General features: G+C 34.8%; 1 protein-coding gene across 1 annotated transcript; it reads left to right on the plus strand.

Moving 5' to 3' along the window:
- The first annotated feature begins 5,726 nt into the window (after nucleotides 1-5,726).
- LOC145664339 (uncharacterized) lies at nucleotides 5,727-20,722 on the plus strand. Its single transcript, XM_081730951.1, has 4 exons — nucleotides 5,727-12,787; nucleotides 14,138-14,362; nucleotides 15,703-15,933; nucleotides 19,017-20,722. Exons 1-4 carry the CDS (start codon nucleotides 12,577-12,579, stop codon nucleotides 19,244-19,246), a joined length of 897 nt encoding a protein of 298 aa, XP_081587077.1. The 5' UTR covers nucleotides 5,727-12,576; the 3' UTR covers nucleotides 19,247-20,722.
- Nucleotides 20,723-21,377: the final 655 nt, after the last annotated feature.

A 21,377-nucleotide genomic window follows, 5' to 3' on the forward strand; every position in this document is an offset into this window, starting at 1 on the left:
GGAAACTCGATTAACCCTAGAAAACCCATGAGCATGATGTTGTCCACCACAAATTTACTTGGTCGGGAATTGAATCATGGACCCCACGCATCAGAGTTAAGCGCTCTACCACTGGACCACCGTGCGAGAAGAGAGATTCTTTAGAATGTATATTAGGGATAGTGTACTTGTACAATACCTAGGTACCGGTAATTATTGCTGCACTGGAAATATGCTCAATTGCAAATGTCAATAAATATTACTAAAATATAAAGCATATGGATTTTCTTGTAGTTCCGGACACTTAAAGAGGTAAGCATGTATTAAAGCCTCTTAATAAATTGTGTTTAATCTACATTATTATATAAATTAAACTGAATTTAAGAAAAATTAAACTAAGAAACGAACTGAAACATTTGATGCTACGTTCCATGGTTATGTCATTTAGGTTAAAGGTATTGATGAATGTGAATTATTGGAAAAGAATACCTGGAATGGGAATCCTGGAGAAAACAGGAGAAACCCAAGATAATCCACGGACACTATTTTGTCCACCATAAATTCACATGACCTGAGCTTGAACCAAGGTTACCTTAGGCCAGAGGTAAGCCCTCTACCATTGAGTCACATCCGCAAACTGAGTCCAAATAATTATATAATTCGTGGGCAATACATGAAACAATGTGTTTCATTCACTCTTCTTACAGATGCCAAAGAAACTTCAGTATGTTTTCTCCAAGTTATATTGTAAATCATTCGAAAGCGATATGTAACTTAATTTCCTTAACAAAAACAACAATAGAGAAATCAAGCACAAGAGTCACAATGTCTTGTCAGGTATTGAATTGCTTAAAAGCATCTTGGGATGGTTTGAACACAGGTATACATAACCCTTTTGGAGCAAAAAATTGACCCTAGCACGTGGCATGCAAAGTACATTTTATGACCCCTACCCTTAGTACAACAGGATGTGGTGGTTCCCTTGTTGGTGGTACCACTTTCGAAATTAAAAGTTATAACAAACATGTTAATATTCCCTTTCGTATAAACGAGATACGAAATCCTACAAAAAATGCATGGAAGGAAAGGGATTCTATAGTTACAAATATCTTTGTCCCTATTATAATTATGTTTTAGCAAAGACCACTTATATGTCACGCGGCAACCTTTTGAAAGACTCTTTTCATGGGTATGGGTCAGGTTGGGGAGGCACAGGTAGCAAAAAATGACCCCGTTGCTGGCAGGTATGTTACGAAGAAAAGGGTGACTACCTTTTTGTGGTTAGAGTCTTTTCGCTTTGGGTTCCTTTTGCCACTGTTGATGTACAACAGTATAAAATTTCACGCCACAAAAGGATCATTGAAATGTTTGTTATCAAAGAAAGGACCTCCTTTACAATGTTTTCTTTTCTAAATCCTTGTCAACCATGTTGTTCTTTCTTTGCCCGATAAAAAACATTCTAATTATAATGAAATATTAAAGTGTAGTGAGAGGGCTTTATCTCCATGAAATGAAAAAATAACATGTTTCTAGGTAAGTAAGTTAATATGTTTTACCTCTTGAATTTTCTTCAAAACCAAAATGCCTTCAAGTGTTTCTTTTTTTTTTTCTTCTTTCTTTTCTATGACATTCGGAAACTCTTTGTGGCTACGAAAGTGTGATAGTTTGAGACTACAAATAGGAAACTTTTTTCAGTGACTGTTGAGATTTTAAAATACTAACAGTGCAGTTTGGAAAATTAAAATCTACAAATTGTAAAAATGTACTTGTAATATACAACTTGAATTGGATGTACGAAAACTTAAAAAAGAGTATTGTGCTATTAATTGCATGATGGATACATATGGTGTGATATATTGGCTGTTGGAACGATTAAATTTTATTTATTGGAGTTGACAAATGCCGTAACTTGTAGGGAATATGGGATAACTGTCTTCACTTGAGCTCCCCGCTGTTTAGTTCAATATAAAACTATCTTACTCATATAACACAATATGAACATTAATGTAGAAATGAAGTATGGAATAAATTTACCGAATCTTCCCCTTTTCTCCCTTCTCCAAAAATATCTTAAATGAAACGAAAATGGTGTCCAGCAAAATGCTTAATCTTAGGGGACCTAAAAATAATATAATATATTTCTTAAGGCTTTAAGTTGAGTCAACTGTGGTTCGTTCAATTTAACCTGTGAAGCATGATTTCAGGATAGGCCCATAATTTCTCCAAGTACTGAAAGTAACTTAAGTGGTGCTGATATCCCATTATCTAAGCAAAATATATGATGTTTCCCTAAGATGATGAATAAACGTAATACAAACTCTATTTTAGCAAAGCTATAGTTGATGCCCCTAAAACTAACAAAGAGTGTTTATTAAGGTTTTATTATAAAAGCTGTCCAAATTTCATTGTTTAGGGGCCAGAATATTAATGCTGATGTTCCCCCAAGAAAAAAGTTTCATGTTACGGCGCTAGAGTTGACATGCTTCACAATGAATTCTAAGAAGTTCTCATGTTTTATATGCATTATATATCATTATTCATAGTTATGTTAGACATTAATCTTTTGTATTAGTTTATGTTACTTATTTCTTTCTTGTCATTACAGAATAACATGAAAGGGTTGTCAACTAGGTCTATGTAAACGAATAGTTGAGCTCCTTCGTGGGTAACCGGTTAGAGTACGCGCCTTTGGCGTGAAAGACCCGGGTTCGATTTCCGGCGGGAGCTAATATGGTTCGGATTCCACTTTAATCAGTAGGTCCACGTTTAGTATAGCCTAGCTGCTGAACGAGAAGTTAAACTCAAAATCAACCTAACTCAAACGAATAGTTGTGAACATTTGGTTGAATCTACGTATTGTGTTTAATATGAATATTAAAAATGCAGATAACATAATTATGAAAGTGTACATTGAGATGAAAATATTAAGGCAGAATAAAAGTAACTTAACGAAGAGTAAAATCTGTACACATTGTGTTAAGCATAACTAGAATAATGTTAATAAGCAACTCTATTAAGTGAATTAAGATACGTAACAACAAAGCTACGAGTTTCGTATTAAATGTGGTGAATATTTTCTTTTTCCTTTTGTAACATAACAATAACATAGAATGAATTAAGGGAATACGTAAATACGTAGTAGGCTGAAAACTATCACAGTTTTGTACAATGTTACTCGAGAATAGAAAAGAAATTAATAGATAGTAACGCTATTAAAGGATGAAACTAGTATTATTACTATCATTTTGATTTAAAAATACTTTCATATATGCCTTAACACATCCGAGAAAGAAACAGGAGAGAGGAACTCGATAAAATTATATTACACTGATGAATATGGAGAAACTATCAGGTAAATGTCAACTCGCTTGTGCAGTATTAAAATTAACTCTATACCTAAATATTCACTTTATTTTAATATACAAAATTGAAAATGTAGTGCTTACAATATTGCATTGTCATTTTCTTATATTTAAATTAGCATATGCCGTCAGTGGTGGGTATTATTTTGAATCCTTCAAATACAGCTAAAAAAGGGATTCATCTGAACTTGATAGCCTCGCACGAAGTTCGAACGTCTCGTATATGTATCTTAGCAAACCATTATAACCGTTTTTGTTCAATTCCAGGTCAAACATTTAAGACGCTGAAACAGGAGTTAAATTATTTTAAATTCAAAGAATAAATATCAAATTTTATTTCTCTAACCGTGAGATATTTCCATCTTATTATATTAATTGTAGCCCTCATTCCTGTTCCTTTTCCCATATTTTTCTACCCATCTCTGATATATATATATATATATATATATATATATATATATATATATATATATATATATATATTAAATCTCTGAAATACGTGTTTAATTATTTTAAATGAAAAGCGAACATACCTAAATTTGTCTATTTGATTGTCTAAGTGATTGTCAATTTCGACATGTCCTGCAAGGATTTTTTGAAAGTATAGAAACGAGTGTGGGGCTGTTAAGAGATGCAAAGTCTGTTTAAATAGCTTTCTTATGGTATACTCTCAAGTTAAATAAGATTCCATGACCTGAATGCATATTTCTCTCTGGAATTCACCATTATGATGGATGGAGCACAGGGTTTATTAATTAAAGTAAACATAAAGTACGTAGTATTTGAGGGCAATTTTAGAAGCTATTTAACTTTATTTTAACTTCTGAATTATCGACATTTTTTTCTTCTCTAGATCATTTCGTTTTAGTCATCCGTGTTTCACCTCTTAGAGCTTAGTACTCTAGCTTCTAGCACATAATTAAACTTATGTTTTTCAATATATACATCAGAGCGTACGTTTTTCAATATGTCTGTCAGAGCGTACTTCTACATTTCCGTTATACTGTAGCTGTGCAATGATTTAACAATAATCTTCCGGACACAACCTTGAATACCATTTGATAGAAATAATCAGTATCGGATTTAGAAAAATATTTGTGAGGGTTTTTTCTGAATAATGTTTGTTTTTTTCTAAAAATTCCTAACTTTTATTTAAGAGGAGCTTAAGTTTATGAGTACAGGCATAACAAATATTTCATTCCGTTTGTATATTGAGCTATAATCTTCCAGATACAACCTTGAAGACCATTTTATATTGATAATCAGTGGCGGATTTAGAAAAGTATTTTGGGAGGGGCTTTTCTTATTAATGCTTAGTTTTTCTAAAAATTCCTATTTTTTTTTTTTTTTTATTTGAGGACAGCTTGAAGTTTATGAGTAAAGGCAAAACTAATATTTAGTTTGTTTTAGAAATTCTCTAATTTCGGGGTAGATGCTTCAATCCGAAAGACATCTCCACCCTAATCCTCTTCGCAAACCCATCACTGCTGGTAATTAATAATAACTAAGATTTAAAAACGATTAGAAAGTAAGTCGGCCAGGACTCACAGTACACGCACTATCTCTACATTCACAGATGGAATTAAGAAAAACTTTTGTCAAAATGGTCGAATGCGGGGTTGAATCCCGGACTTCACGATAGAAGCGCGAAAGCTAACCACTCACTCATGTTTGTTGTGCAATTGTGCTTAACTTAAATGTATTCTCTCTCTCTCTTCTCTGTGACCAGAAAAGCTCTCCATTGACTTCTGTCCTTATCCAATTCAATCCAGTTTCTACTCTGTATTCCTATTTCTGCTAGATCCATTTTAATATTGTCCTCCCATCTGGGCCTAGGTTTTCCTAATGGACGTTCCCGATTGGATACTTTCTTCCATTCTGGCTACATGACCTGCTCACCTGAGCCTCCTAGACTTGATGACTCTAACGATGTTTGGTAAACCGTATAAACTATGTAGTTCCCCCTTATGCAGTTTCCGCCATTCCCCATTCCCATTCCTCTTGGGTCCAAATATTCGTCTCAGAATTTTATTCTCAAATAATTTCAGTCTGTATTCTTCCCTCAGCGTAAGCGACGACCATATTTCACAATCATAAAGCATAACAGGCATGATTATCATTTTATATATTTTAAGCTTTAAATTCCTTGACAGAATTCGCGACGACAAAATATTTTGAACTGAATAATAACAAGAATTTCCTTAAGTAGAAGCTTTGCTTTGTTATAATTAAATATAAACTAATTATTTGCTGAGCAAAACTATATATTTTCGTTAAAATTCAACACTTGTTACAGTTTCGCCAACTAACTCTTTGGCTTCATCAGACACTATTTTCCAGAGATCTTCCAAAGTCTGATGAAGCCAAAGAGTTAATTGGCGAAACTGTAACAAGTGTTGAATTTTAACGAAAATATATAGTTTTGCTCAGCAAATAATTAGTTTATAATTAAGAATTTCCTGATTTTAGTCGACATTTAATTTCTTTGTCGGTATGATTTTGGTCTTGTATTACTGATCCAAGATACAGTATTTGAAAGTATCCACTGTGTCGAAAGTATTAATTGATATTTTAACGCATTTATTATTTGCCGTAACTTCCTTGTGAACTTCCTTGTATTTAGATTTCTCTGCATTTACTCATGTTCCTGCAAGCGTTTAATACGGCCTCTGCATTTCTTTCGATCGTTCTATCAGATTTACATCATCAGCATACACCATAACCTGATGAATACCATTCAACTCTAGGCCCTGGTTCCTATCTTTGATTTTTCTTATAGCATACTCTGGAACAAAGCTGAATAATAGCTACGATAACGCATATCCTTGTTTCAGGCCAATCTCGACATGGAAGCTCGCATTTTTCTTCTCGGACTTTACTCTGAAATTCATTTAAACACTTAACAAATCTAGCTTTTTCGGTATTCCAAATTCTGTAAGAATGTTGTACAGTACAATGTTTCCCTCCTAACCGAGTTGCAAGCCAATCAGCAGTTGATGTACTGGGTAATATATTCCCATTTCTTTTCGAGTATTTGTCGAATAGTAATATATCTGGTCGATTTCGACTAAATCCACACTGATAATCTCCAATAATTTCATCTGCCTGTGGGGTCAATTTTATTAATAGAATGTTAAGAAAAATGCCTCGATAATCATTACAAGCAATTTTGTCGTCTTTCTTGTGAATTGGAACAGTGATTGATTATTCCACTCTTTTTAAATGTTTAGTTTTTTTCTTTTTTGTAAAAACAAAAAAGAAAGTTTCGTAACGATATGTTGATTTTTCTTGTTAAAAATTCAGAAACCTTCAGGACTGGGTAAACCATGATGGTGGTTGAATATTCTACAGCCTAGGAAACCATACGCTCAGATGAACCGTCTATTACGTATATGATCCATGAACAGAAAATTCGATACTTTCCCGATTCTGAACAAGCTTAGGGAGCAGTCAGTGCATTACAGAATTTGGAGCTTTACCAATTTTGCAGATCCGAAGCACCTGATAGGTGGTAACATATTATTACGTATGTGATCAATCAGTAAAAAATTTGTTCGAAATATTCATACAATGTATATGAAAGTTAAAACTTAACTGAAAAATGTCAAGAATGTACAAAACTACCCGAAACGAAGCTCTTGATGTGCAGATTTCTCTCATGTTTTTCTTTATTTTGCTTCGAAAAGAGGATGTGCGATATTTTGAAGTAAAAATACTACATACAATTTTGCTAGTTATTTGTGTATCATTTTTTAAAGTGCTTATTGTATATAAGAGGTTAAAATATTATTACATATATTGGTTAATCCTTTCAAATTCATAACGTAAATATGTTAAGAACTTTAAAAAATCTTTTTGAAATTCATGGTTTATTTTCGAGGTTTGATATTATTATCTGCATCAACCACTATTTAAATGAGTTTTTTGTTAGCATTTGATTCAACAGAAAAAGGAACACATATAATGTAAAATATTTTACAAGACATTATTGAGCATGTACTTTTTATAATAGAAAATATGTACTTTTCATAATAGTTGAGATCATAATGAAAGGAAAATTGTTATATTTGAATGAACAAAGAAAGGAACGTAAATATTGTAAAATCTTTTTCAATACTTTTTTTTATTCTTTTATTACTCGAGATTTCTTCATAGTTTGTTATTAAAATACTTACGGACATATCCTGATTTTATTGTCCTAACAAACCAATATATGTTGATAGTAAAGTACTTTACATTGATCAAGCTCCTGAGCCTTCAGAATTTCATATCACCCCACCACCCGTTACAAAATCGTGGCTAAACTAACCAATATATGTTCCAGTAAAATAGTTTAGAATGATCGAGCCTCTGGTGTGATGATCACGGTATTTCATGTCACGGACCCTTCCCCTCCTTCATGAAATCCTGGCTACGTACCTGACTACTATACCATTTTAAATCGGTCCTACTAATTTATGGGCAATTGGAGAGTGTATTGTAAAGTTTACTCTAAGTAAATTTCTCAAACGTCGCACTTTCTTTATGAGCTCATCGATTTTACCTGTTTTCTTCTTTTAATTATCCTCATCCGCATACTTGTAAATTTTCTCTTAAAAAGTACCTTCATTTAGAAGACAAAAAGTGCCCGTCACCTTTGTCCGCACTTTTCAATTTTTCATAAAGGCAGTATTTTATAGCCTAAACTAACATTTTATAGACTAGAAGTTTATAACATATTCAAACTTCAAATAATACAATAATTTGTCGGTGTAATTTTCTAGGAAACACAAACTACTACTCAATAAACTGACTAACAGTTTTGAGATGGCCCTCGCTCTTGCTCAGTGCATTATCTAGTTTTACGTCGTCAAACTTGATTTAGAAAACGTACTCTCAGCAACGGAAATCTGCAAATAGAAAATTTTGTTTCACAAAATAGTGCTCCCTAAACGCTTAATAATAACACAAAGGAATTGATAACATCATTCATCAATTTCCGTGAAACTTTTACTAAACATTAGAAAATAAGATGCACTCTTTCTGTATCCAGGACTATATTTTGGTGTATCGTATCTTACACTTAGTTGAATGTACCCCAGTAGCACGCCGACGTGGGACCCATATTTGTGCGACATCGGCCAATGTCGGCGTCGTGGATCTAAACTGGCCCACAATAACCCACCAAGTTCCCATATGGGTCCCACATGGGAACTTGGTGGGCTTGCCGAGGTTGATTTACTGATATGGGTCCCACGTGGGAACTTGGTGGGCTTGCCGATGTTGATTTACCGATATAGGTCCCACGTGGGATATAAATAGGCTTGCCCACCAAAAAGAAAAAAGCATGGAAACATTTCCTTTTTACAATGAATAAATTTGAAACACATGAAATTAACATTTTGATGGTTCTGTGGCAATTATTTGAAAAAGTAATTTTTCGATTCGGCCTCGATCTATGTCGAATCGATGTCGATCGGAGTACGCAGATTGTTTGTCAACTGTTCACAGTTTTAAAACCATAACACCGTATGGCGCCACAAGCGGTGCGAAGCGAGGGAAAAGCAAGAAATATATTTAAGACTGTTGTTTGTTGTGGTTTTACCATCAATTCGTATTTATTATTGAAGGTGAGTATTAAAATTATTTTTCTTCCATTAATAGAATGCATATTTTATCTTTGATTTGCATGAACGATGTCGACTATAGATTAAGAGATCCACATAAACTGTTCCAAATAAATTTTGGCTAGTTTATAGTCCGCGCTCGATGCAAGAAATCTGGTACTGGTTTTGTTGTTACAGGTGCAAACATGTGTAGATATCACTATACTTAGTCGTGAATAATTTTGATTTATGGTCTTCAGGCATAGGAGGCTCAGGCTGAGACAGCCAAATATTGGAACGATTTATTTACTACTTAAAAAAATGCGTTAAAAAGTACTTTAAATTGAGAGATTATGACAAATAGAGGTACTATCGAGTTATTCACTACCGAATTGGCACATTCTTGCATAGTTTCAGGTTAAGTTAAGATCAGCAAGATTTTACTTTTTATAAAACAGTGGTAGATGCACACGCATCACAACTGATTTGTGTTAAGTACAAGGGACACAGTGTTGATAAATATAACTTGTAACTCTATTTTAAGTAAGTTAATTTACTATTTTGCTCCTTGTACTTAATAAACTTTAGGTGAGCGCATACTTTCGCTGTTCTGTGCAACGTAGGATCTTGAACCCAGCTGTTGGTGTAGGGGAAGAGCATCCACCTGTCACGCAGCACTTGGGTAGTTCGAGCGTGGGTTGGAATCCCGCGCAAGACTGACTGAGGCTTTCCTCCGCCCCACAATGCGAATGCCGGGATAGTACGTTCTCTTGAAAGGCCAGGGCCACTTTCTGTCCAAATCCTAGTTTTACCTGAAGGATCGATCCCTTCTTTTTGTCCTTCCCATGAGTAAATAAATAATCAAAATAAGGTCTTGCCGGTTAGGTCATATTAGGTTAATTTATGTCTTCCACTACGTTGGTTTGCCTGTAACCACCATTTGAAAACTAGAATTGGCGATGAAAATACAGATTCACACGTAGGTTACTTAGCCTGTGATTGTCACTCAGAAACTAGATTTGCCTAAAAACTAGCTAGGTTGGTTAGATCTCTTCTGAAATAACTTACAGGCTGATGTGCCAACCATGAAACAAGTTAAGGAAACAGTACAGTGAAGTATTCTGATGTAGACCTATCTTTATTTCCATGTAACATTTGGTATCTTATTTTTTCTCGGAATTATGTTTCTGTTCATAAAGATATTATGTTTTTATGTATCTGCACACAAGTACAAATATCTATCGTACTATAAATTGGGGTAACTGGAAGTTCTGGGTAGTGACGTGTAAAACTTGGAAAAGTCATTGAGTTTGATCTTGGCAAATAAGTGAGAACCTTGCCCTGGGAAAACTTGTTTGAATAGTGGACCATGGTAATTGAGTGTGAGTGAATTCAAGTTAACGTTTTGAACGAGTTGTTGAGCTTCCAAGGACGGGACCTACAGTTTTACGTGGGATACAAATAACGTTTATCTCCACAGGAATCTAATCTGGAATCATGGATTATAAGGTAGCAAGTGTTACCACTTATCTACGGGGAACAACCCCTGGGATCAAGCCCAGAACCTCCTGAATGCTACCCACGCTCTACCACTGAGCTACGGTGCTTCAGTGGCAGGGTTGGCTGGTTTAAACCAGCTGTTTTTTCAAAAAAAAAAAAAAAAAAAAACAATTGGTTTAAACCAAAAAACGAAAAATGTCCGAAAAAGTGTAAGTGTTCGTAAAATCTTGATGAAAACACATTTGTGGGTTATCACGTTTCACTCCCGTATATTATTCGTATTATATTCAGACCTAAATTCCCCAATCATTACTCAAAGAGATTAAACTACAAAAGCAGCTTTTTTTAATAAATTTATGAATGTTTCTTTTATGGTTTTTTATAGTTTGTTATTATTGTTATCCAATTGCAATCAAAGAAAAATTCTAAATATTGTTTCGTTTTAATAATGTTTACTATTGGTAAAATACATCGAAGTGCCGTACTTTTTTTGGAGGGGAGAGGGTTATAAAAAAACACCAGAGGCATTTATTGAAATCAGAAGTATCTATTTATGTATAAATGGAAGTGGATTCAAATAATTCGTATCTTTATTCACTTTTCTTACTGATATGCAAATTAAGTCGTTATATTTCTTTAACTTGGACTAATAAAAGTCGTAGTGAACTAATTTGGACTAAATTAGTTCTTGTGTACACTGCAGTATTTTGAAATTGTTCATATGTAATTCTGTAGATTGGCTTCATTTGTGCAACGGTTTATTTTTTTTTATTTTTTTATTTTATTTTTTTTCCCCCTTTTGAAATGGCTCTTGAAAATTATATTAACAAGTATGTAAAGATCAGTACAATGTATTTTTATCGGGAGTCCTTCTTGAGTGCGTCGGCAGACGTATCGCCAATTTAATCCTGGTTTCGAGTTCAAATAGAGGACAATTTCTCTCGGATGTAAGCCGAGAAGTGGTTTGGATTTCGCTTTAAGCTTATGTAACCCCATTGTTGCAATATAACACGAAGGCGAAACAAACTTATTTCTGTCCATATGTGATATAAATACATAGAGCAAATTATTTAAACAAAAAAAACCAGGTTTAAACAAAAAATAACGGGTTTAAACCAAAAAACCTGGTTTATTGTTTTTTTCAATAAAAACCATGGTTTTTGCCAACCCTGTTCAGTGGTTACCGCAAACCTTTTATACATCATGTACAGTAGCAAACATATTCCAGATATTGTATGCGAGAAACCGTAGGCTCTATAAATACATTGTTACGGTCGAAACACAGTTAATATAGTGTATAAGGGTTAGATACTAGAGATGCTATATTTCTTATGCGAATAGAAAGCGGGGCAAGTCTGGTCATAACAATTTTAGACGTTCGATGTCGTTGAATTAAAATTTACTTCATTGCCTAAGAAGGGAAGATAAGGAGTACAGTGGATATATCACATGGATAAAAACGGAGCCTAATGACAAAAATGGTCCAAAATAAGGAAAATAGGAAATGTACTCACGAATAGACAATCAGATTGTCTTAAATAATAAGCATCCTCGACGTTATGATTGGAAAATGCACATAGATGAAACAGTAGAGAAGAAAAACAAACTGGTAACTTTTTTTTTCTACTGTTTCATCTGTGCATTTTCCGTCCACAACGCTGCGGATGTTTAAGCGAAAGCTACGAAGATAATCTGATTGTGTCTGTTCGTGAGTTCACTTCCAGGTCATACCGCAAATTAGCTTTGAATAAACCGTATAGCGGAGGACCATATGTTTAGGGGTTGTGGGTGAAGAATATAGAGCAGTGAGTTATAGTGGGTTCATGATTGGTATCTCTGTTTATAAGGACAGTTTTGTTCAAGTCACTACAGGGAAAATAGGCAAAGTTACTAATATTATTGAGACAAATGATCACCCATCCATTTGGTTGATATATTTGGATGTTCCGATAGAAGGTGACTATTATTCCTTCCCATGCAGTTCGCAGTTGGTATTTGTTTATGTGTGGCAAACTGTCGAATAAGATATCCCGTGCTTCCTTTACCTCTGTGACATCAAAATGTATTGTGTTTGGAAAAGAAATACGCTGCAGTGTTTTCTCATTCAGTGTTGAGTTTTTTTTTATAGCATATCTGTAGACAGAATCAACATGACCTCAGGAAGAAAAAATTGTTGCGTAGCAGCTTTCACTGACGAGGACGGAGCATTAGAAGTTATACCTAGTAAATGGCTTAAAAACGAAAATGAATGCCTTTGGCCTAAAACATCATCCGTTAGGCGTATTCAAAATTTTATCAGGGACTGTAAGGAGCCATCTGCTGATTGGACAGTTGTGAACATAAAAATCTATGGACAATCCAGTGAGTACTATTTGTATTTTCTTTTCATCTGTCTCGTTGTGTTTTTGAGTATTTATACCTCAATTTTGAGTCAAAATGTAATATTAATTCACTATTTTCTGCATTGAAATGCAAGATCTATCATGCGGAGCAGCCGTGATTCAGTTGGTAGCGCGTTATCTTAGTATTTGGTAGGTCGCAGATTTCAGCCCGGTGGCTGGCCATCCTGACTAGACACCATGTCCGCATTCTGGAAAATCAGGGAAACAAGAAATAAACATAAATGCCAGGGAAATTGCAAGAGGTTGTTTCGGATTACGTTTGTTCCTGTTTTATTCATTTATAACGGTTACTAACGGTGAACTCACCTGTTCGACGCTCCAGCGTTACAGGTCGAAATTTGTGAGGATATTTTTGTCAAAACAAGGAAAAGTTTAAAGGTTTAATTCCATTGTAATTTGTATACTTGTGACTACAGTTCGAGAAGCTTAGTTGGTAAATAAAACTCATAAAGTAAGCTTGTTCAAATTCATAGCTTCCTGTCACCAGTTGTTTCGTGACAAATATGCTTAAAAAAATGTCTTCCATTTTAATACATTGCTGGAATACAGTCTTATTGAAGAAAAAAGAAAAAATGGTGTCCTCTTTACATTACAAGTTGGTATGAGTTGATATATATTTGTATGACCTAAAATTAACTTTTTATGTTAGGACATTTTATACTAAATTAGCTTTTAGAATCCATGACGTTTCTTATAGGATTTTTAAAGTGCTTTTGAAATAATATTAAATAAAGTAAATAGTATATGGAAGAAAATAAAGAAGTCAGGGAAAAGTAGCAACTCCAGTCAGGGAAATAAGAAGGATTTTTTCTTTGTGTGTGTGTGTGTGTTTGTGTTAACTATGCTAGAGTTTTTTCCGGGATCTTATACTCAGTCAAATCAGGCAAATGCTGAATATAGTACCTTAAAGACAAGGCCTGGATAACTCTCTTCAAATCTAGCCTTGCACTATCTTATCGTGAGCAGGAAATGTCAAAGGTACGTTAAATAAAGTTAAAAAATAAATAAATAAAATAAAAATGCTAGTATTCTTAGGCCTTCTATTCTTAGTTCTGTTACAGGCTTACTTACTCTCGAATTTCAGTCGTGAATAACTACATAAACAAGAGTATTTAGTTCGTAAACAGATTTGTTTTATTTGGGATATTCTAATATTTAATGTTTTACAGTTAGCAAAGAAATCACAACTGAGGGTAGATCCATAACCATGTTGCTTTCTTATCGTGTATGGTTTTCACGCCAAGAATAATTTCGCAGCTACTTTCCCTTATCAGTAACTGTAGAACATATGTATTTTTTAACATTTCAGATTCATTTCAAAAAGCTACAGCAAAGGCTGACAAAGCTTTACTGACTTCAAACGTTAGTAGTGATTCTTCTGACGAAGAAATTTATTCAAGAAGATGTCGCAAAAAGCCACAAAGATATTTGTCTGAAGAGGACAGTGATGACTTATATCCAGGAACTAAGAGAAGACCATATGAAACTTTTAACGAATGTAATGTTCCAAGTCCCCCAGCACCTATTCGGAAAGGTAATTATGCTAAATATATTTTATATTCATAATTTCGTTCAAGAACATTGCTTGTCTCCTCATATATATCTCTCTTGATAGTAATTTCAACGCAAATTAAAAGTTTAGCTCGTAGCTGATTTGTTACATAGGACTATGTATTGAATCGCGTTTTAAATATATTTTTTTTTAAATGTGTGAAAATTAAAATTATCAAGATTTCGAGGGCGATTCTTTATTGCCAGGGAGTTGACCTTCTTTCGCAGTGTTTGTTTCAGAAAAAAATGTTCCGGGGGTTACTCTTAGTATCCGGAGGGGCTGAAATCATATATTTCCCCTCTGCTGGTTCTATTCCAGTATGTTTTAACCATTTCGTCCGGGGGGGGGGGGCAAAAAAACAGGCCTGAAAGAAACACTGTTCTTTCGTATTACTATGCCAGTGCAGACCTTACTTAAATGTGAAACTATACTATTTTGGAGAAAGTTTATTGCTACTTCGTCTGAAAAACATTCAAAAGTAAGGCTGGCTGGAATAGTAGACAGATAGAAGTAACCTACAATATTTTATGAACCTGTTGGAAACAATTTATTCGTTAGATGTGCAGAGTAGTTGTTGTAATGTGTACAACAAGCTTAGTGAGAAGCCCTAACAACTAAAAATAAGATGTCTAGTTTGTTTATTTTTATAAACAAGTTTTTCAATTTGGAGTCCAAAATTGGCTACTTGCTATGTTCAAGCAAGTCTTACGTAACAAATCATTCAGTCTCAGATATAGTCTCAAGTAATTTATTTCTATGAAAATGCTTGCTAGTTGTTTTTCTTTTTTTTTTAACGAGGTTGTTAATACTTTCGCCTTTTATCGGATAAATGATATCTTCTCATGTTGGTTAACTACAGAAAAACCGGGCTCGTAATGGAAACTGTGTCATTAAATTGGTTCTATTATGAGTATTCATCAATAAATAAATAAATGAAAAAATAACGCACACATTAAATATTCATTTAATTATGATAGGGAGTCTATTTAGGACAAGATCAAACAAGCAGATAAACAGCGTTAGTATCTTTTAACGTTGTGAGTTAATGTAATCAGTGTACGATCTGCGATTTCCGGAGAGGGGGATAAATTCGTCAATAGCTCAAAAAAGTGGGTTTTATTTCCACCATATCCAAGGTTGAGAGGTATTTCGAGAAACAGAGAGGAGGAAGTTCCAGCCATCCCCCTACAGATAGAATACTGGATGTAATCATTGTAACATTTTAAACATGTTTTTAAAACCATAAGTTGTCACCTGCTTATTGTATACTTAACAGTCTAGTAAAAACTGGATGTTTGTATAATTTCATTACTTGCTTTCAGAGTCGCTTGGAGTATCTATAGGAGGAACTGCGGAGGTAAACGTATCATCTATGGTCCACAATTCAAACGGAGGTTGCTCGTCTGCATCACATCGTAAAAGTCCAAACGGACCTTCACCATCCCACTCCCAAATCCAAACTCCATGCAGAATGTCAGCGTCGTCAGTTGCCACTACTTCATGTGCAGATACAGACAGTACCTTCACATCAGCTCGTTTAGGAATTGGCAGTAGTAAGTATCCAAAGATTAAACTGTATTGCTAAGCTTAGTTACGTGTGTCGTCATTATTAAATAACCAAACAAAATGAAGACTATATTGTTTCTTTAGAGACATTTTGAACCCTGCTAGCTCGAAAGTGTGGCAGCACGTAGTCAATGCATCGATTTTCTCCAACCACTTAGTGTGGCCGCCTTGACCTAGTAGTCTCCGAGATTATCACCAATTTTTGTTAATGAAAAACGAACTTATGGTAAAACTTATGCTTGGAAATTGAAATTGTTATGTTCCAAGCCGTGCGAAGGAAGGGGGGCGGGAGTCCGGACCCTTCTCTTCCTCATGGTGGACAAACACCGTGTGCGTGGGTTTTCTCGGGGTTCTCCCGTTTCCTCCCACTTTCTTCATTCCACCGTTTCATTCATTACTCATCATCACCGTCTCCTTTAGCCTAACCGGCATAAGCGTGGGACGTAAAACTCAAAGATTTCATTTCATTTTTCCTTCTCTTCCTCAAAAATAGATTTTTGTGTAACTAATATAAATTTCGTACTAATTACATTTTAAAACATATATATCATACTAAGATTTACTTTTTACAGTGAAACCTTTAGTGTTTAAGATCTCCTCCGAAAGTATTTCTAGATCCGGCGTTCCTTTCGTAATGGAAGTACTTCTTGGCTTTAAAATTCAGAACATATAATCTGTAATTCTAGTTTTATCACATTTTGATTTGCAGCGCATCCTGTTGGAATGGTTGCTTTGGAACTATTCTGTTCCATATTAGAGGAAGCTTGTGGGCAAGCGTATGTTAGGAGCGATTAAACTCCCAACCTTTTGAATGCTAAACCGACGGGCTGACGATATAAAATTTGTACCATGAAACAGAAAAATTTATATTTTTGTATATACAAAACAGCATCTTGTTAGTCATTTGTTTTTTCTTACTGCCTGTGCGCAGGTAGCAGACAAAATTGTTAAGTCGACACACCGATACGCCCTCTCGTGGCGCTTCTGGTTTCTTCTCATGCTTACCAACACACACTCAAGTTTTTATTGTTGCTCTGGCTGAGATTCGAACGAACCCAAATTAGGCAAATTCCGTTCAGGTGTCATAATTGTCACACCACAGAGACGCGATCAACGCTCTTTGAATGTTAAGCATTCCTCGCACCCCATTTGAAACCGTTACTCTGTTAGTATCGATATTTAGACATTGTTCCATATACGGAGGTTCTGCAGAGAAACATTGGAGCATATCATTCTTATACTACATTAATTCTTATACTAAAAGAAATATACAGTATAAACTTAACGTACTACTCGTATAAGCAACATAATGTAGGCAATATGTCTTTCTGTTTAATAATGAGCTAATACAGTGTTTTTTTTCCCCTATGGTATTATGTTCGGACAAAATACTCTTTCTCTTCGAAATTAACAACTTGCAGCAAAGCAAATAAACAAAGATTAAATAAACTTTTGCTGAAAATGGATACTAAACTAAATGCATGTTGAAAACAAATAAATGGAGACATTTGCATTCAATTATCACATCCAACAATGCGCGGTACATTAACGATCCTGCCTATTATTGCTTGAAATTCAAGAAAATAACAAAGTTTTATTTCAGGCTGTCCGTTAGTTGGAAGTTCTACATAGACGCTGGGGAATAGTTTTCAGTATCCGCGTCCGTTATTGAGAATGTCACCTATTCAGAAGTAATTTTCACATTGCACCCAATGTATTTCTGCCAGGAAATTGAAAACTGTCCGTTATTTTGAGATGTCCGTTAGAAGTTTTACTGTAAATATAATTTCTGTGCGTCGTACAAAAGTCTAATGAAGTCGAAACAACACATTTATCCTTCGATTTTTGTCGTGCGACGAATATGGAATGGTTTAAACAGGTAGTAAAGTGACCTCACTTCAAGATATGTGCACTAGATTCACGCCACCATGTAGTTCGGGGCCCCTAATAATTTTAGGTCCTAGCATTCTGCCGTTCACGGATGAGACTGAGGAAAAGCCGCATTCGCGATGGTGTCGCTGATTCGCCTGTGCAGGATCTGAGTTCCTAAAGAATTTTGTTATATATATATATATATATATAATAGAGTCTAATTTCATCTTTCGGATGTATGGCGTTTTTTAGTATATATTTTTAGGAATCTTGGAGGGGGATTACTACCAGTGAAATCCTTTGTTTAGGTGCCATTCTCGCATTATCCTAGTAAAAGTAAAGCTTGCGGTAATATCTCCCAAACAATACCAGAGTTCCGAGGACAAGTTCCTCTTCGGATCGAATCGAATTCCTTAACAATATGTAGTAAGGGAACTGGAAGTGTTATTGTTCGTTGTGATCATTTTACTACAGGAATATGAAAATAATTTTGAATCACCATCAGAGTAAAAGGTCATTCTAGAGGACAAAACATAATTCAATAATACGTTAGATACTCTCCTTTCATATGGATCCGTATCTGCTATGCTATACGCGTTCCTTGTCATATTCATTCATCAGTATCTATTACTGCAGTTCGTGTTTGGAGATTTTTTTTCTGTCATATATCGAGGTTTCAGAGACCAATATGTGTTAATCTAGAAAAATGAAACTAAGAAAATTAGAGTTTTTTGGCATTTGTAGACATTTTAGGGCATTAGTAACGCTGTTATTCGCAGATAAATAAAATCATTGTTTTCCTTGTTTATGCCTCTGAAAGAAGTTGTAATTTTCTTTCAATCGCACCGTGCAAGTGAATTTTCAATTTTTGACTTGAAACGAGTGGATATTCTGAGCCATCCACATATCGTTTTCCACTCCCTACTTCCTCTGTTTGACACCGAACGACAATGTCCTGTTAGATTAGCCTTTCGAGCACGAAATAATGCGCTCATGCGTACAATGGATGTTTTTTGTGCAATGTATAAAAGGTTTCTTTGTATTTTAGGAGAAAGTCATATTTTCGTTCGAATTTTATTTATGTAACTTCAAAATTAATCTGTTATTTCTCAATGATGACATTTGCTATTTAAATGTGTAGTCCCTTCTGGTGATACAGTATTATTGCATTGAGTTTTTACCATTTTTTCTTCTTCAGGAGCAGTACAACTCCGATTTTCTGATATACAAACTAGCGACATTGTCCAACGGATTGGGAAAGTCTTAAGTGGTTCGCGAGATTGGGATGGCTACAGATTTAATCGGAGAAGAGAACAGGCTCAAGACTTAGGGGAAGATGCACAGTCGTTCCGCGGGGAACCCGCAAGAGTCCAAGGACCACTTGAATTCACCTTGCAGAGTCACCCCGAAGGGAAAGCCGTGGGGTGATCGGTCCCGCGGCTAGTTGTGGTCAACCCTCAGCAGCGTGTCCGATATAAACAAACTTATATGAACGAAATGTCTTATTGTAAATAATATACTAGACAATAATATGTTAAAGTACAAGAGAATTATAAACTTCATGAAAGTAACCGTTATTAATAGTTTTTTTTTTTATTTATCACAGTAACTTTCAGTTCGCTAATTTGCAGAAATATTTCCTAGTGATACATTTTTATAAGTTTTATGTTGTATTTTACTGCAAAGAACCTATCCAAACTAAAACTTTATAGTGGCATGCATATTTTACTGAATATAATGAGTTTTCCGAACTTCCGTGCTGTCTGTGTAAGTGTAAGGGATGAGTCCACAGTACAGACCAGTGTGAGAATTAACGGATATTTTACAACCGGAGTGGGATAAAAAAAAAAAAAAAAAAAACTTTTGAGAAGTTAAAATTTATGGGAAACTAATAATTTACAGAAGAAAAGAACTTCCTAAATTTTCTCTAAATTATTTCAGGTTAAGTAGAAAGATAAATATTATCTGCATAGTTTCTTTAATTAGATATATTTGTTTTCCTAGTCGGGATGTGTAGCGGAAAAATTCGATGTTTGAAATAAATTTATTTACAGTGGCTTTTGTTGACGTAGAGTGTATATGATTTTTAAGTGTTTAATTTTATTATACATATGATATATTGACATAAGGGTCAGGAAAATGGCCACTTATCAGTGAACCCTTTTTTGAATAAACTAAATAGTTTCCACGCGTTGCGGAACAAGAGCTGGTTCCTTCTTCAGTGGAAGGAAACAATGATGTATATGAAGAGTACGCGTTAAGAACAGTGAGGGTCACATTTTGAATATGCTCAAAAAATATTTTCTCCACACCAAAAGATACAAAATGGTTGGTGAAAACAGGTCGTAGTCCACTCGTGAATGTACACGTGAGCGAATTACGACATGTTTTCACCATCTTAATTATACATTTTGGTGCTGAGAAAGAATTTTCTGAGCATTTTAAAACGTGCCCTTCATAGTCCTTCCTGCGAACTCTTCATATGGAATGAAACAAAATGGTAAAGACAGTGTCAACGTTTGGTAACTATTAAGTTGATGCAAGAGAAAATTTACTCATTTTTCTATGTTGTTTCAATATTAACGATAATAAGTTACGTGTTTAAAAGTATTTATTTCCATTCGTTATGTTGGAAACAGCAAAACAATTGTACAATAAATACCTCTATGCAATGAGTGAAGTTCACGATAAAAAAAAAAGTTAGGGAATATGTTTTGTGTAAATTTTATTTTAATTATTTTTAAAAAATAAAAATGTGAATACTTCAATCTGAAAATGTTTTTATTATATACTGTTTTGTTTAGTCTAAATATTGCATCTCTGAAACGCTAAATGTCCGACCGCCCTCTTGGATCCGCTATAGATAGAAGTGCGGCAAAACTACTTGCACCAGTGACATTTTGAAAAAATGTCAGATGTATCCGATGTCATTTTCTCCTATTTTCATCAGAAAAACATAACTTGAATCCAAAATGGTGGACAAGCATGTAGCGTGCGCCAGAGATGCAGTACATGGCCCTATTCAAATCTGATATGGTGACATATCCATCTGGTGTTAAATCTGTAAAAATTATATGGTCACATCTGGTTTACCGATGTGGGTGGGATCTCCCACCCAGATCTTCCCCATACCCACATTGTCATTTTAGCTTCCATGGTTAACCGATGAAGCTCTATATGGGTCCAACTCAGATCTACAACATGCAATACAAAAGAACATATCCGCACTCAGGTTTGAATAAAACTTTCATATTTAATCATTTAGTGTGAAAAGAAATAGGCTGAGCTCGTACGTTTCGCAATTGTGTATAGAAGCTGGACGATCAGAAATGTCGCCTATTCTATGTTCCTTGAGAAAAGTACTGGGCGATTCAAATACATTTGAATAGCTCCGTTCTTTTTACAAGGAACATATAGAGCTACATCGGTTAACCATGGGAGCTAGAACGACGATGTGGGTATGGAGGAGATCTGGGTGGTTCAACATAGATTCCACATTGGTCAACCAGGGAGCTAGAACGACGATGTGGGTATAGGGAAGGTCTAGATGGGCCGACAT

This window comes from Thermobia domestica, chromosome 11 (genome assembly GCF_964235325.1).
Source record: "Thermobia domestica chromosome 11, izTheDome1.hap1.1, whole genome shotgun sequence".
Lineage (NCBI taxonomy): Eukaryota > Metazoa > Arthropoda > Insecta > Zygentoma > Lepismatidae > Thermobia > Thermobia domestica.